General features: G+C 37.4%; 1 protein-coding gene across 6 annotated transcripts in view; it reads right to left on the bottom strand.

The window, feature by feature from the left end:
- The window catches only part of BEND5 (BEN domain containing 5), a 977,708-nt gene that overhangs the window by 575,425 nt on the left and 383,310 nt on the right, over window positions 1–18,973 (bottom strand). For all 6 annotated transcript variants that reach the window (XM_065673381.1, XM_065673382.1, XM_065673378.1 and 3 more), the window contains one exon: window positions 8,270–8,486. In XM_065673381.1, the coding sequence (XP_065529453.1) occupies window positions 8,270–8,486 (217 nt within the window). The remainder of the gene's footprint in view (window positions 1–8,269; window positions 8,487–18,973) is intronic.

Here is an 18,973-nt window from a genome sequence, read left to right as displayed (position 1 = left end):
AGACCTTTTCAATCTGTGTTCATTTTCTCAGATTGTTCTCTGCTGCCACAGTATGGTGCTCAGCTGCTGTTTGAAAACATGAAAAAGAGGATCTTTATCAGCGAACGCAGTTCTTTTCATGTACCAGTATGATTGTTTGCCATGTAGAGATCTCTTTTAAAGAGTATTAAAAAAAAAGCTTTAAGTTGTATCTTGTACTTCCTAAGAAGTGAAAAACCAGTTTTCAATTAAGTACCTACTTACTGCTTTACATTAAAAGGCTTGTGTTTCCTCATGTTATTTGTATGCTATTTTGTCTTCAAAACAAAGATAAATATTGCTCTCCGTATTTGTGGATAATTGCAGCACTTTAACAGGAGCTAACATTTTCTAGAAATACGTTTGTATTTCAGTACTATTATGATCTTCTAAAATGAAATACATTTGAATTTAACATATCTTAAAATAAGGATGGCACTAGCCTCTCTTACATACAAGTTTGATGCCCTTCATTGAACTATCCTTTAATTCAAAAATACTTTCCTCAGTGCAGGAATGTAAGGGCCATTAAAACCACACTGCAATCAAGAACAGATCACAAGCCACATACGGTATCTCCCAGGTATGATTTCTATAAATCTATTACATTGTCCTATTGTCTATTACATTTGACTGTAAAAAGAGCTGCAGAATGCATTACCTGAACCAGCTTTTCTCCTACTAAGCACGGATAGTCAATGATATAGCCAAAACTGAGGTGACAGAAAAATAAATGCTTCCTTAAATAAAATTTGAGACTTGAGTTGTTTTTGTATTACCTATTAAATATATACCATTACAAGATGGAAGATGAATCTAAAGGAGGGAAGTATGTACAAACCTCAACCCCTGATTGTGACGAGCATTTTTGCTTATTTTGAACATTTTATTTGTGCTATTATGTTCAAAGTGGGAGTACAAGGCTTGCAGTCTTACACACAAATCTTCAAAATCCTGTCCAGTAGGAATATCATAACTCTGGAAACCTATTTGAAACTATATCAATCTCATTGCGAATTTGTTTTGTTCTTACACTACAAAGACTGAATGAAGTCACTGGCCAAATCCATTGGCTACCAATAACTGGCAAGTAAATTCTTTCCATACTCTACAAACAAATCTCTTAATCTAGCTGTCAGTGTTCTGCAGGTAAAGGTGAAACATTTGACAAGCAAGCCCCTGGGAGTTTATTAAAACAAACCCTTAAAAATAACTGTAATACAACTCAACCAATAGCCAGATCTATTTACATACATAAGGGACTGAAAACATCATTACTTCTCTTTACTTTGTAAGTAGGCTTAGCTGGAAATACTGAGAGTCTGGGCTTAAAGTCTAGGATATTTTTTTTTTTCCTTGTAGTCATGTTGTTATAGCAGTAGCACAGGATAACAGAAAAACATTAGGGCACCAGGCCTTGATTTTGTGAAGTGTTGATTGTTCTGACTTTGGGAGATAAAAGGCATATTCACACATATCTAACTTGATGCCATGAACTGTGCCAGTGACTTCAACAGGACTATTTAACATGCTTAAGTTTAAATCTATGCTTAAGTGTTTTGCTGGATCAGAGCCACAATGATCAGTTTATACAAATTACAACAACAGAATTTTGCTTAAGGTACTTGGAGATTCTGATATATTATATTTACATTATGTAGCTAGTATGAAGCTAAATCAATAAATAGCCCTTTTCTTTGTTAAATTAAAAGGCATAAATCCAAATCATTTGAACTGAGCAAACTTTAGAATTGTTAGATAAACCTTCAATCCCAATGTCTCAGCCTTACAGGTAACAAGTGCCAAGCTAACAACCTTCTGGGTGTACAGCCAAAGAACACAGAATAAAACACAACTCCAGCCCTGCAGATGCATTACACAGTCACTACTCAGGAGATCTAAATAGAAACCAACTCAAATATAGTCAAAATCCCAGCAGAGTCAATGCAGTAAAGTGCTACTGGGCAAACGTAGCTAATAGCTCCACATAGCACGATTTCCTCTACATGCAAGTACATTCAGCATCACTATCAACATGGTAATTATTGCTTAATGCTGTGATACAAAAGAGGGAAAACAAATTTCTGTAAATGGAAGTGAAAGAAGAATGAATGCATTGTAGTGCTTTCACAGGCTTCTAAGGTACATACACATCTTGAAAATATCTGTGTATGCTTCAGGGCAACTAGGCAAATTTTAAAAACATAAAACGCTTGGCATTGGTGTATATACAGGACCTCAGACTTGCTTGATTGAGTGATATTAATTGGTTGTACTATGTTATTTCCCAAGAACCAACCAAAAAAGAAGTCCTAGTGAGCAAAGCTCTAAGCACAGAACATGAAATAGGTGCTCCCTCTTCCCAAAAGCCTAGGGTGCAGTAACTAATGGCAGCTGCCCAGATGTGGGGGTTGAACTTACTGTGTGGACAAAACCAGTTTGTTTCCTATTGAGTTTACACCTATCACACTGAGCTGTGTGGCTCCCAACCAAGCAGCTGAGGATAGGAACATGTAGACTCTGCCTCTTACCTAAACTTTGTTATTGCCACGAAACAAGAATTCAGACCCTGAAATGCCTTCCTGCACTTGGGTGTTATTTCAGGTATGCCAGGACAACTGACTGGATCATTAATGTTTCCTCTCCAGCTTGATGCCTGGACTAACCGCATATTATGTAACTTCTCTGGAAATGTGGTGTACGTATCAGGGGATGGAGCAAACAGGAAACACAAAACACATAAGGAAGGCAGGTCATGGACCAGAACATGAAGTTACATGAAATAGCACTAAGATAGGGATATTGAGTGCAGAAAAGGGAACATGACTACTTTGTGCAGTCCTGGTATTTAAAAGACCTAAGAGATCTTTTGGATTTTCCCTTCATAACTCAAAGAGATAAGGGGAATGAATGAGACAGAGCAAAGCAGAATAAGTAACATAAGAGCAGCAAATACATGCCACAACTCCTTTGTTGTAGTTAGCCTATGAAAGTATAAACTAAATGAAAAGGGAAGGTTAGATTTGAGGCAAAGAAAGGGCAAGCCAGATGAAGGACAAGTGTGAAGTAAAGGTGAAACAAAGAGCCCAACATGGAAACAGGAAGAGCCATGAAGCAAAAGGCCAAACCGCACAGCTACATAAAGTCCAGTGAGAACTTCAGAAAGGTCATTGACTTTCCAAAGGTTTCCCCATGTCACTATAGGATGAAAGGGTGCAACTTGGGATCTATGGATGAAAACAGTTTGTATAGACTAACACCACCACATACAAATCATTTACTCTCATTCGTTTCAGGAGGTTTTCTTCTTAATAATGTGGATCATAACCTTTTTTCTGCAGGTCATTTCTTAACCCAATGGATTCTTTCTGTTTATATCTTCTTTTCTGTGAAGTTCCAGCTACAAAACTGACAGAGATTTGAAGCCTTCTTCCCAATTTAAGATTTTTTAATCATATACAACAACTTATGTAAATCCTTCTAGAAATTGTTTTACTACATGAAACAGTGTTCTTTATGAAATTTAAGAAATAACCAGCTTGTTAGTACATTTAGTACTGTTAGAATTAATTAAATGCTAATACATTTAGTAACCTTGCACAATATTAACAATAAATGATGATTTTATTGAGATTGTTTTTTCTAAAACTACATATTGCTTCCAACTTAAACCAAAGTATTTCTTGTTTTTACCATGAACAGTTGTATATATCCTACAAACAGATGGCAACTTTCAACAGTAACATGGTTTCACTTGTCTTTCCTTGTCTAGGATTCCCACAAGCCAGTTTATCTCCCAGAACTTCCTTTACATTCTAACAAAGAAATTTTCCTTATAGCTGATGGTATAGAATAGCTCCCTGTTATTTTTCATGTTATTTCTATAATTTTCTGGCTTGCACGCTGTGCTATTATATATTATAAATCATGTTTCACTTCAGAAAGAAATTTTGGTGGTGTTATTTTTAGGTCCAACTCTACTTCTGCTGATATCCAACCTAACTGAGAAAATACCTGTAGGAACATTTAAAATCTCACATATAGTTTTAGGATAACATCCATATTATGAGTGCTATGGAAAGATCAGTACTATATGAGTAAATGGATACACCACTGAATAAAGAGAATGTGCCCTGAACATATATCTATATAGGTGCATTTTTACATTCTACAGAAATAAGACGCTTGGTTTACTTTTTAAAGCATTATTTCTATGGCCTTTTTCAGGCCAAGTAAATTGCCACAAATTTCATCTACATGACATTTCAACCTAGATGCAGGCAGATATATTGGAAAGTACAGCATCTGATACCAACATGATTTCAAAGGTTTGATACACCATGCTGAAACCTTTTTTTTTTTTTTTTTTTGGAAGAACACTTCTTTTACAGAACTATTATTCTCTTGTTACATAACCTAATGCTGAACACAGAAATGGGGAATTTAACCTTAAAAAAGATTGTCTATTTTCTTTGCTTCATGCTTTAAAAAAGTCATAACCTACCAGCTAAAAACGGACCAGTAGGTATCAGTGGAACTGATCAACTTTTTTTACTGGGGTACCCAGTCATCTAGATGGAAAATAAGGGATATTTGGTCAATGAATCAGCAGTGTGACATCTGGTGCACAGTTTCACAGTCTTAGGCCCTCATTCTGATCTCCCTGATACTTCCATAAATCAGGAGTAAGTTACATAAATTAAAAGCACACACCAAAGTGGTGTGGAGTCAGAATAAAGCACTGCACGTTCCAATCTGTTTCACTCAGTACCTCATGTCTGATTTAAGTGACTGGCTCACTTACAGAGCTCTACATTAGACATATTGCCTTTTTGTTTTAAAATACGTATGTTTAATATTTAATTTAACAGAATTCCATATTCCAATCTTTGTGTACTGTGGAGGTCCCTTTGAGGCTCGTGGTTTGTATGTGCAGTTGCAATTCTCTTCAAGTGCAATTTGGAAGCACCAGTGCCTAATGGGGTGAAAGGAAGTATCTGTCTCCAATTAATCTTGGCTCTCTTTTAAATGAGAGATTAAAATATTGCCAAGCCAATGGTGATTTGTAAAGTGGGCTGTAGGAGTTGAGCCAGCCTCACCAAAACTCATTTAATTTATTATGTGTGATAATGGAAATAGTACTAGAGGTGCAGGTCTCATCGACTGTCCGCACTGTTCAAATGTGCACAGCTAATTTAGATTACCTGCTTCAAACGACAACACACTCAAAAATTTTGCTAACTCTGAAATATGGATTGTAATGCTACGCATAACTATAACTGCACATGAGACTATGTAAGTATTACAAAATAGGTATTTTAAGTGTAAATTGATCCTGTGCTTATATATTCACAGAAATATTAAAATTATTCCATTATATTATTTCCATAATATTATGCTGGTTTATATTGCACAATACATGCAGAGATGAGAGACACATTGATAATATGCAAGAAAACTAATTTCACCATTTAAAAAAATGCTCAAAGCTTTTGAACTTATGATCTGTTGGGACAAACAGTAGAAAGTCTGAAGTTACCTAAGGCAAACAATGGCAGAATGAAAATGGGAGTTTAAATGATACCTGGGTGACCATCATAGCTAGCTGGCAGGAGAGACTATTTTCAAGGCCATTTGGCACATCTAGAATGCGGGATAGCTCTCTGAAGTAAAGAGTACAAACATTAAAAGGTCAGAAATAGAACAGCTAAGTTATCCATTGACACTGGCAATGGGAATCTTTGCCATTTGGCTCTGAACCACTTTGCCATTCTGCATCCTAATGACAATTACATGTCCCATGTTGATATTTCACTTTCAATTTTCACAGAATTAGTGAAAGTATTTAAGGAGTTAATGGAGGTATAGTACTTTCTTTAGAGAAAATATGAAATTAGATTAGAAATTAGATTGCCTTGAAAACATTACATGCAGTAAAACGTGCACTCAGAAAGCCTTCAGGAGTAATCATCTAGGCATGGTTTCTTGTGAGTTGGACTTTACTGTTCCATGAAAAAGAAAAATAAAATTTAAAACCCATATAAATAAAAGATCTGTGGTGAGATTCTGTTCTTTCCAAAAAGCACATCTCAAACCTTCATTATCCAGAAGTAAAATTGTTTCAAACCATTCTCCGTCTTCACAAACTTCTGTAAAACTCCCCTGGAGTGAACCGAGGGTATTTGTGGCTCCAGACAGATACGCCACAGCCTTCCCCTAGCATACTAGCTTGCTTCAGCCCTGTGCCCAGCATAAGGACTTTAGAGTTTATCCTCAAATGGCATCTTTAAGTTACCTTTCGCTGTGTGCTACCAGGGGTATCGTCCCTTCGCCCAGAATAGAACTTCTAAGGGCCTCTTTATGCCAATCTGATTCCTCTTACCTTACATAAGGGGCCAGAGCAGGAACAGAGCTCACTTTCTTAGCTCTAAATCTATCCTATATGGCACGCAATTCTCTAAAGTACAGCCAGCTTCTGCTTTTATGAAGAGCTGTGCAGTGAAGGCTGAAGGATCCTGTTTTTCACCATTTAAAGATGTATGATAGCAACAAAGCTCTATGTTAAAATATTTAACTCGCAGAGATCTTATGGAAATTGTCTATTCAAGCTCAGCAAAGACATAAAATTACCAAGCTGTTCGAGGACAGTTGTGTGTGGAGAAAAGCCAGAAAAGCTCTGAGATTGCAACGTTACTTACAAAGATTACAGCACGAGCCTGATTCCGAAGCTTTTTATACAGATCAGCATGGTGAGCTGCAAAATGTTACCATATCAATTTCTGCAAAACATACTCTGTGTGCACATATAGCTATAAAATCAGGACTTACACACAGCACATTTCCTGCCACATTTTGAATGGCATCTGTTTGTTTGGTTTGCTGAAATATGAAAAATAATATTTAGCAACTACTGGTAACACAATGTTAACAAGATTTAAGAGTATAGCTCTGTCTGTCAAAATGCAGATAAAAGACAAATCCTTCTATCTCAGTGTTTTAATCAGTCAGATCAGGGTTTTGATGAATATGCAAATGTGACTGTTTATACACTATTTTCAGTGTGAAAGGAAACAAATTCAGTTTCACTATAGAATTAATGACAGCTCTGTCCTCTAAGATTAATAATTAAAACCCTACACACATTAAGATGATAGTGCTCTTTCCTCCATTCTCTGAAGATTTTACTTTTCTATTTTTTTAATACCCTTTTCCCTTATAATTGTTTGTCCCCCTAATTGGAATGATTAATAATTAATGCCAGCTCACGGATATCTAATAGTCATCCTTAAAACAAGAACAGTATATAACTGACAAAAGAGTTAAGAAACACTTTCTTTTGTAAATTCTGGTTTCACTTTTTGTAAGTGATTTTTTTCCTCCAAGTTTTATGCCACCATAGGGATCTCAATAGCCTGCTATAATGCTGGAAGTCTTTGATTTATTCCAGTGCAAGCTATACATATTACTTTATTCTGATTTTCACAATCAAACAAACCCAAACAAACAAAAAAGCAAGCAAATAAAAGAAATCCTCAAATAAACCCACAAGATTTCAGCTATTATTTTTTAATCTGATGATTTCTGAGTTGATCTGGGAGCGGCTGAGTCATGCTTTCCAAATCCTCAGGACAGGCAACATTTCAGAGAAAGGTTATAGCAAAGTGAGCAGAAGTTCAGCCTTTACCATTAACCCTCTTTCCTACACCGGAAGAACTATCACATTTCATTTTCATGAGGCCACTAGGATCTATACTGAGACCACAAGACTTCTTTCAATTTCATATCACAAAGAAAAAAAAAAACAGGCATTTTTAAGATTAAAAAAGATAGGTAGTTTGCATATGTTTAGCATTATTTTACCAAGAAAAGTTATAATCTAGTTCCAAAGACACATATTTCCTTCAAAAGAGAAAATCTCTTCCAGAACAACAAATGGACAGAGTACTCCAAAACCACATTTCTTCAATAAAGCTGTTTAAGTTTCATCTTTTAATGTCTTTCGACATAAATACATCCTACATGGGAATTTAGCATTACCTTGCATATTGCAAAGGAAACATTTTATGTGAAATTAAATTAGCATTTGTCTATATTTCACCATTCAGGTACACTGCCTCGTGTCACTGATAGCAGTAAAATGAATATGTGTGTGTGTGTACATTAGAAGGGATGATGAATTATACTCTGTAAGCATTTACGGGTAGACATTCATAATGAAGCCTGCTAGTTGGCAAGCATGCCTATTACTTACCACGCTGAGTCCTAGCGATTCTCTGCGAAAGTAGTCCATGTTCCTCCTTTGTAGGTTGTCAAGATAGTGCTGAAGGCGAGTATAGGTGTAGGGGTAGCAGTAAGCAAATTGATAAGTGTCATCCTCTCGATCAAAGCAAAAAGCAAATGACATGACATAGTTCTTCCTGTGGTCTGGGCAGCGATAATAATACACATTCTTAGAGGGAATTCTTTGCCTAAAAAACAGAAACAACATATATGTACATTAACATATACATAAATTGACATAAGAAATCTGAACAAGAATGTTATGTGAGACTCAACCTTCCTCTATTCAAATGAAGTGGAACAGCTTGAACATCTCAGGACCTGCTGAGCAGATCCCAGAGCCCGCATTTCACTCATGCAGACAACCTCCATGCCAGGGGCCTGTGCATAGCACAGTTAACGTGCCAGCGCACCAGTCTCCACAGGGACTGCAGCTCTTTCCAGGTGCCCAAGCTGGCAGTCACCATAGCAGGAGGTAGTATCACAAAACTGAAGAAATCCACCCCCATAAAATGAAAGTGATACACAGGCAGCTAAACTATCCTCTATTTTGATATCAAGCTGGTGCAGTCTCATACTGCTACACATGCTTCAGCCAAACCTCTGGCTGGAGCATGGCTACATCCTTTGATACAGATCTAATGCACCAGCACAGGGATGAGGCATAATTAATGAAGGAATGTCAGTATAAGGCTACATTGACAGAACTGTTACTGAAATTCAGGACATATTTATATTTTTATTATCCTTAACAGTCAGGGGATATATCAATGCCTAGCCAGTGAGTAGAAGAGATGAATTCTTGAGGTAGGGAAAAAAACCCCACCCAGACAAAAAGGTATAGAAAATAACATAGTCCTAAATTACAAAGCAAAGGAGAAAAGGGTATTTGGTACTGTTCCAAGTTGGATTGCTGCCCTTCTCAAGAGTTCTGGCTTATCTGATGAGGTACAAACGAATATACATGATGGTAAATTATTACAATAAAGACATTTCTGGCAATGTTATGAAGTTGGTATCTGTTTAAGAAATAACAACGGTCTGCCTGCCACCTTTCACTGAACTTCAATTGTTCTGTTATTTCTCAACATAAATGAGTAATATTTCAGAGGTAGATCAAAATCTTGTTCTGCAGACTAGAGATGTTCAATATTTCTGTTTGCACCCTTGATTCTATTAATGGATTTTTTTAGCTTTATTTAGACAGGAGATTCTCTACTCATACCATGTACTTGTAATTTGATGAAACTAACTTAATGGTCATGTTTGGCAACAAAACACTATGGTCCTGCAGACTCTAACTGATTCAATTACGCAACATTATAAACTGGTCTCTAATGATTGGAGCAGATCTCAGCTAAACTAGGATCATGGTGAGGGAAAACGTAATAAGATTTACAGACATAGCAGCAGTAATGGGCCCCTGTATAATAGTTCCGAGAAGCTGGTCTACTGCAGAGCATCAGTTTTGGCCTTTCATTGCTAATATGAAATAGAGAACAAAACCCTCTCATTATGTCAAAGTATGTGTTTGCCAATTAGCAGCAGCTAAGGAGTCTGATCAGCAAGACTCAGGATCCACAAGGAGAAACAGAAAGGAATTGAGATGTTCTTGACAAAGTACAATAAATAGCCAGTGATGCAGTTAATTAGACTTCAAATAAGAATTTATTTGCCCACACTGTTGCCTTGGTTCTTGTACATTCGGGGCTTCAAGAATTTACTTCAGCATCATATCTGGCCAGCAGTGTGCCCAGGTGGCCAAGAAGGCCAATAGCATCCTGGCTTGTATCAGACACAGTGTGGCCAGCAGAGCTAGCTCAGTGATCGACCACCTGTACTCAGCATTGATGAGGCTGCACCTCAAATACTGTGTTTAGTTCTGGGCCCCTCACTATAACAAAGACATTGAGGTGCTGGAGTGGGTCCAGACAAGGGCAACAAAGCTGGTGAAGGGCCTGGAGAACAAGTGTGATGAGGAATGGTTGAGGGAACTGGGGTTTAGCCTGGGGAAAAAAAGGCTCAGGGGAGACCTTCTTGCTATCTGCAACTACCTGAAAGGAGGCTGTAGTGAGGTGGGGTCAGTCTCTTCTTCCACGTACCAAACTATAGGAGAAGAGGAAACGGTCTCAAGTCCTGCTGGGGAAGGTTTAGACTGGATATTAGGAAAAACTTCTTCCCCAAAAGAGTTGTCAAGCTGCCCAGGGACGTATTTAAAAGACATGCAGATGCAGTACTTGAGGACATGGTTTAGTGGTGGGCTTGGCCACGCTGTAATTCTATGATTTTTGCTTAAATAAGGGACTTGCTTATGACTAAGACCTGAAAAATATTTTTTAAGGCACAGATATGAAGGACAGAAAAACAATTGTTTGAATTTTTTTTTTTTTTTAATTATCAGTAAGGGAAAAATGCCACCAGCTGTCTGCATGCAGTGCACTAACCTAATAGGTTTCTTCGGTATCGTAACATATTTCTGTCATTCACCCTTACTCTGGAGTGCTATAGGACATCCCTCATTTGATCTCAAATCAAGCAGATGATATGGCAGTGGGTAAATGTATTCTAGCTCCCAGTCCTCAAACCATAATGCAAGTTTAAACAGTATGTTGCTGAGTTGTTGAACTTTATTTGTTTCCAAATTAGCATGGGAGAAATAATAAAGGACAAGCTTCGCTTTATGTTATAAAAAATTCATGTAAAATGAGACCAATAGGAGGAAAATCAGGATTTCAGAAAGGCTAATGCTAATTGAAATTCATCTGCTGATAGTTAATGTTTAAATGACACATAGTTCTCCTTGGTTCAATAACTTTCTACTTTTAAGCAAGTTGAAGACAACTTTGTTAATGCATTAAAGGCACTTTTGATATTTCATTCCCTTTCCCCTTCATTATAGAAGCCAAGCATCTGTTTTATTATCCACTTTGACACATCACTTTATGGCTGCATTTGGCTATTATGGCTAATCTTGATGTCTAGGACATCTGGTATTGACATTTCACTATCTGGTGTCTGACACAACAGCAGAAACCATCCTCAGTTCCTAGGTTTAAATTCACCCTCTCAGGGCAGAAAGTGCCCAAACTCTTAATTCAAACCATATCTTCCAAAATAATTATAATAGTACTCTTGTCACTGCTAATCTATTTTTATCTCTCCTAGCACTTTGTCACTGCTAATCTATTTGTGAGTCATATAGAGAAAGAGAGTTAGCGTTTAGATACCAACAACACATCTTTACACACAGGAGCCTAATCAGATTGAGATCTTATCAGGGAATTAAAGGCAAAAAGGAAAAAAGGGAAAGAAAAAGAAAGAAGAGAGACACAGTGCTAGATATCACCAACTGAGTTTTTGATAACGAAAAGACATTGCTCAGTTCTTGAATTAACCTTTGTGTCCTAGACGCACTATTGTTTACTCTTTCCCTTTTTTGTTCTGTGCCTTCTGGAAAAGGACACCCACACACTGTGGCAGCAGCTGCTCCTATTAATTTAAAGCTATTACAAAAATTAAAATTAAACCCAATTACTTTGGCTGGTTTATAGCCGGGGAACGGCTTAGTCTGATTGTTCCCTCTGGTTATGGACAAAAACAATATTCCTACCTACAGGCAGCTGCCAGTGGAATACTAATGCATCTAGGGCCTGGCAGGAATAGATTTAGAATGTGGAGTCTAACTGCATTTCTTACTAGAGAAAAATATCTTATCATGGATCTGCAGAAATGCACCAACTTCTTACACTGTAAGTCACAACGAAGCCGATTTGCAGTTAGAGGTAGGAAAGCAAAATGATGGTAGAAATCCTAATGCTCAGATTTGCCATTTTGCATTTCCAGGCAGCTCACACTAAGAAATGCACCCTGCTAATTGATACACCACTGCCTGGATTTCAACGCTTCTGAATGGTTGCTTAAAGGAGAACCATCCCAATTCTAAGAATGGCCACGGAAAATAACATGCACACAACTAATTTCCAGTCTTTTTTTAGAAACATATTTACAGAAATGAAGCTTGATACTCCACATAATTTTGAAACAAATTCAGACTGCCTAATCTTAAAGATAAATGCAATGCAAATTTCTTTCTTCCGAAGGAAGATGGAAGCACAGAAATGAAGATTTTCTCTTTATTTTGACTCATAGTCCAGTGACAGTCAAAGGATTGAGTCAGTGGATTTGAGCATCTTCTCCCAGCTGACAAGGTAGCACTCCCAACCCAGCAGATTTATTACTCCAAGGATGAATGTACATGTGCTTTTCTATTCCTATATGTTTGCAGACTGGAGTTAGGACATTTACTCTGTTTTGGTAGCATGCAATAAGATTAAATTGTTCAGTTACAAATAAAAATAAAATCAGAGTCTTATTCACTCTCAGAAACTTGAGATTTTCAGAGGCACCAGCATCTTACTCTTTACTACAACAGGCAGTGAGGGGTACCAGCTAAGCTTTGAAAATTTTATCCTAACTATATTTCTATTTTTTTTGGACATAATTTTAATTTCAACTCTAATAATTTTGATCTCAAAGGAAAACTTTACTATCGTTTTCTTTGCTACCTAATTTCCCTTTGAAAACTGAGAGTTAATCAAGACTTTGGAGAAAAACCACTGGGGGATGGCTGGGGTTCTGCTGTTTGCTATCTGTTCTTTAAGTTTTAAACACATAAGGGTGCTAATCAAATCCTTTTGTGGTGCCACAACACAAATAATTAGAAAATAACAATCTTTGGAACACTCTCTCCCCCCACCCCACTCCCCCCCGCCTCTGCAGTTGCATGACCAAAGCAGGGAGCTCTTGCCCAGCCAAATTCCCAATGACTTTAATGAGCAGCATAAACAGTCTTTGGACTGCTTTTTCATATGGCACTCATGAAGTAATTATTCAGTTCCTTGCCTCTACAGGATTGGGTTAGATATATCAGACTCACTAGACTTCAAAGTAAAATGATGATCTTTGGAGGAAAAACAAAAAGCTGCAGGTGCTGTAAAAGATCAATGGCCAAAAGAAAAATTAAGTGATCTGACTTGTAGAGAAATGCTCAAGTGAATGCATTTGCAATGTAGTGTTAGCTGTGGTGACACACTGTGGTGATCATTTTCAATTGCCATCAATTTGCAGATGTAGGGATACAACATAACGATCTTACACATTTCCAAGCCTGTGTATGGAATTCAGAGGGGTGGGCCCAAGTCCCAGACTTTAAGGAAGTTAAGTCTAAATTTTAAAGACCTTTGAAGCACAAAACCTGATTCCAGTTCAGCTTTGGAAAATAACCTTCAGGTACTCATTGACACCACTGAAAACACTAGATCTACCTACTGCTTCTCAGTGTTTGAATTTTATTCTTAAAGCTGGATGTCCCTATTTATTAACTGCAAGAAATCAAAAAACTCTGGAGAAAATATAAGGGTGCTAATCATAAGCTGCAAACTCCTCTTCTGTGAGGCAGCCCTTTCAAATTGAAAGCCTCACTGACTTGTTTCTCTGTTAGTCTAAGCCATTATTTTTCTTCTTGCTTATTCATGTTGACAAGCGGAGCTGACCATCTTCAAAATTCTGAGCTTACTTGTGACAAAATAAGTTCGTAGGGTTTTTTCTTGCACATAATTTTATATTTGATTCACAGAGCATAGAGTGACAGTGAATATGTCAGATGGTGTTATATATTTTTTACAGACAACTGAATGGGTTTTGGCACAGCTAACACAGTTTCAGACACTGCAAAATAAGTCGTGTTTGTATTCTTCCTAATATGCATTCAAATGTTCTCCAAATGTTTTTAGCATTTTTAACACCTCAAGGTTTTCTACTTCTACCAATACCTGGTTTCTTCTTACATATAAAAATACTGTATAATTTAATGGCTTTCCTAAAAATCAGGAAATCTACACATTTAGCATATACCTTTCAAGGATTAAGGTTAATTATCATCTATAAAGATTGCTATGGAATTCAAGCAATATTTAACTGTACAAAGATTGTTTGCAAAATCTCCATCCTTTACAACTTCAAGGGGAAAAAAAAAAACTTAATTTTCTTTTTTTTTTTTTTCTTTAAAACTTAAATAATTAACCAATGAAGAGACAGGTTAATTTCTTTTTTCTTTGAGAACGTCTTCATTTTAAGTGTTCATAATAAACATGGTATGGGGTATGTGCACCAGTGCTAAGCAATGAGACCTGTGCGTCAGATAATATTTCTGATGGGAATGATCTAAGTTACTGAAAATACCCTGAAAGCACGTTATTATTGTTTTAGAACATGAAAGTCAAAACTTAGAAACAGAATTGCATGAGCAAATGAGAATAATTCCCCACATTTCAAACATGCATGGACATTTCCCCATGTTTCAAATATTCAGGGAGAACTTGCTAAGAAAGGTTTCTAACAAAACTGTATCGTCAACATAATGCAATGTCCTGACAAGGAAAATCCAGTGGTGAGGAGAAACGATAAACAGAAAATAACAGTGAGAAATGTCTTCTGCCCTGTGTTTGTGTAATACCTTAGAGAAATGTGGTCCTTGTCCACAGGCCAGTGTTCTAGGTCCTACAATAATACCAATAATAAAAACATAATGAAACCACTCTACCTAAAACCAGAGGGAATTTTTTTAATTACTGAGTTACTTTTTAAGCAATTTCGTAGTAGACAACAGCACAACCTGAAATGAAGTGCTGTTGCAGGTTCTCCAAATCTCAATATAGTTTTGTGGGAGGAGGTTTCCTGCAGTGCCATCCGTCACTCCTCACTTGTCTATCTCCCCTAAACATAACACAAGCTCACACAGCTGAAAGCAAAATCCAAAAGTCTTTTGCCAGCAGCAGGTACAAATGGGGTCTTCAGTGGACAAGCAGCAAATTTACCTTCTTTTCTCCCTCCAGCCAACCAAAGCCATACTCCCTCCTCTATCTTTCATTTATTCTATCCAATTACTAAATCTTAAACCGCAGCTCCTTTCCACTGAAGCAGCGGTTCTAATACTGAAATTATTCTATATAAACTCTATTTTAAACTGCAGGGATAATGAATGGTGATTTTTTCTGCTTCAAAATATGTTTTTCCTACTGACCACAGGTGTTCCAGCCATGTATTGCTTCAAAAGCAGTATCTTTCTGCAGTGCTTATAAAGGAAAGAAAAAAGAGAGGAAGAACAGATTACTTTCCACAAAAATATGAGAATAAGAAAAGTCGTAATCCTCTGAAAATGTCATGAATGTAAGAGAAGGATGCAGGAGCCAGCATTTCTGTCCTGAAATGCAGGAACTGAAGGAATGGGGGGAATACTCTGATATTAGGGAGAAAACAAGCATATAAAACCCAGAAGAAAGTGTATCACTGACCAGATCAGAAAGGAAGATAGTTTAAGAGGCTGAAAGATGGAAACAAGACTCACATACCACAAGCATACCAGCTTCAAATTGGCCAGAAACAAGGTAATGGAATGACTTAAACAACCTTTTAAAAGACCTTCCCCTTCTGCCAAAGAATTTCAGCAAACAATTTAGGGTTATCATAGCATTTTAGTCTTTATGCCCAACCAAATTCAGCATTTTACTCCACTATTCTTTCCTGTCTCCACTATAATCTGACACACAAACCCTCCAGATTATGCTGTCTGGAAAACACATACTTACAGGATCATACGGTCTATAAAACTGAATCCTTGCAATGTTTGGAGCTTGTGTTGGCCTGGGAATGAGGGACCAACCTCAATCCCAAATTCAAGTCCCTGAACTGCGCTACCAGTAAACCACTGGGTCAGCTCTAATAGCCTCTTAGCCTCAATTACCTAATTAGCCTTTTCTTCAGTCACCTCTTCTCCCTTTCCCATCTGTTCATCTATTCCCACCACTCCCTGTTCTTCTGCAAGAATAATTTTCAAAATCTATGTTAACTTCATTTAGGTTAGTCTCAGGTGACTTCTCCTCCATGCAAGAATAATTTCTTAGTCTCATAAGAGTCCCAACTTGAGGAAGTATTTCAGTAACATCTGAATTCTGAAATCCATGTTTAAAATCTTTATGATTTCACAGTCTAAATACAAAGCTGAGACTGTTAATGTATGTCATTTTGATGTCAATTTTAACTAATTACCAAAGGAAGAAGAATGGATATGGAATAGGTTTTCACCAGTTGTAGCTTGGTTGAGGTTCGTTACTGAACTGCCCTTAGCAAAATCTGAAACCCTCTGGAAGCCTTAGACTTCCTGATATATATTATCGCTGATAAGGATCAGAGCACCTCTGATAGTAGATGATGTATGAGCAGGATAAAGACAAAAGAAAACAGGAAATTGTCATCATGGATCAGACTTTGTTAGCTGAACAAACTTACCCATAATATTATGCTTTATCCTATCGTCTGCCTCCATGCAGTGAAGACTGAGTTCGGTAATTCATTTTAAATGTCCCATTTCTTACACCTTCTAGCACCTTGTTCATTTTTTCTATCATAACAGCATCTCAAATGGCTTCTGCTATGGAACTGCCAACAGCAACATTCAGGTTTTTTCCTTTCATTTAGAGGATGAGATTTTTGCGTGGTTCCCTCCACATACTAACTTCTCATTTATCAGGCCTGAACCTTCTTTATCCATTTGAGTAACTTGTTTAGATCACTTAAAAGTTTCTAACAGTGTGCTACAGGCTTAAATTACTTAAGTAATTACATCATTTGTAAGTGTTACCACCTAACCTTTCACCTTTCTCCCTAGATCATTAATAAATGTATTTAGCATATGACCTGATAGGTAACTTTAAGAAATGCAGCTGCTAGCCTTTTACTGTGATGAAAGCTGACCACTTAGCCCTCTGCCTTTTTGTTTCCTTGTCGGGTTTTGATCTATGGTGATACTTGCCCTGTCACCATATGTGACTACTTAGCCTTTGTAGCAGTGTCTTGTGACAGACTTTGTCACTAGGTTTTAAAAAGTCAAAATACATTATGTCAGGCAGCTCACCTCATAAGCCTGGTAGATGAAACCTAAAGGTGAGGAAACATTCCCAGGAATTCCCAAGGGGAAAGTGCACCTTGGTTTTTGGTGGAATCAAAGGGAGATAAACAGAAATGACTGGTGAGCAAGCCAGAAACACCTTCTTTCAGCACATATTGCAATCATACTTCTGAAGGGCATTTCTATTACAAAGGGAGTTACTTCATCACATGGAGAAAATGTAGGCAGTCTAGGTCAGGTAGCTCTGAGTCAGTCCAGCTTAGTTAGTACCAAAATACAAAGGGTACACCTTAAAGAAATTAAAAAAATAAGATATATGAGTTAAAGTCTTTTGTAAGATGTGTGAGTACCAGAAACTGCTTAAGCCTCTCTGATGAACTGAGACCCTGTGTCTGGTTCTCAGCCCTGTGCTTACTCTTCCAAGGGCTGAAAAACAAAATCCGTCAGCAGAGGAGCTGATGGGAATCGTGGGTGAGAGCACCACAGACCACAGAGTACCCGCAATCACGGCTAGAAGATGCATTGCGCGTGGCTAGCATGGACAACATATGGCTGGAGGAGTGAAGAGCAGCTGACAAAAATACATCACATGTATCAGGATGAGGTTAGCATAGCTTCAGTTTGGCTTCGCTACCTTGCAATACTTGTTAATCTCAAACTGTGAATGAAAGGAGGTTAAAACAAAACCACTGGTCTTCCAAGATGAAAATACTACCAAAACAATTAACCCAGGGACCGGTTAGTGCTACCCTGAGCACCTAACTTGTCACACTTCTCTTTAGTCCTTCTTCTGAAAACACTGTTTATTTTACCATCTAATTCCTTTTCGTGAGTGGGGAAATCTCTAAGCACAAGTACACTCAGGACTGGTTTCTGGGAAAGGGATGATGTCAGCATGTTTGTAGTGACCCCCTTAAACCTGACCCTTGTTTCTATTTATCAAGTCCAGGGAAAAAGAGCTATTTTATCCTTTTTATTCTGCTTTCCTTCCTACGTGGCTGTGACTGAGCACTATCAGAGGCAGGGTGCTGGGCTTGAGGGACTTTAAGTCTGATCCAATGTGGCCATTTGTATTTCTTTTTGTGGGCACATTCACAGTCATGAGAAATGTAGTGAAACATGATTTTTCCTTGCTGAAATGTTCTCATTAAAGTCTCTCACATTGCTATCTTCCAGGTGTTTTATTATTCCCTTTTAAATTCCTGTTCCGACCATTTGCAATGTGCAGATGTAATGCTTACCGGTCTAAATATAGGATAAACCCCAGATACTTGCCAACCCACCGGAACAGAGCTTGGTTTTAATGAGAGTGCATATCTTTGTTAGCAGTTCAGCTAATTCATTCCTAAGCTTATTCCAAATTCTTTTATTCATAAATCATGCGGGGCTGATGATTTACTGCTTTTTAATTAATCAATTTGCTCCATCTTCTCAATCTCTGATAGTGCCTCATCTTTATTTCCAGAAAAGAGCAGGTCTAAGATAGGTACCTCCAAACTTTGTTTGCTATAAAGACTGATTTATGATGAAGAATCACCTGATTTCTTTGCATGAGAGCACATAATTTTAAAACATGTACAAGACATAACAATGTGAGAGCAAAGAAATTAAATTCAGCATTGCAAACTTTTTATTTTTTCCCCAGGCTACACATCTTGCTCATACACAAGTTTTATCCTCTGTTCCTTCATATTGCTTCCTTCCATCTTC

Source organism: Lathamus discolor, chromosome 3, assembly GCF_037157495.1.
Source record: "Lathamus discolor isolate bLatDis1 chromosome 3, bLatDis1.hap1, whole genome shotgun sequence".
Lineage (NCBI taxonomy): Eukaryota > Metazoa > Chordata > Aves > Psittaciformes > Psittacidae > Lathamus > Lathamus discolor.
Note: the sequence above shows the minus strand (reverse complement) of the source record. Positions and strands in the feature narration are given on the sequence as shown.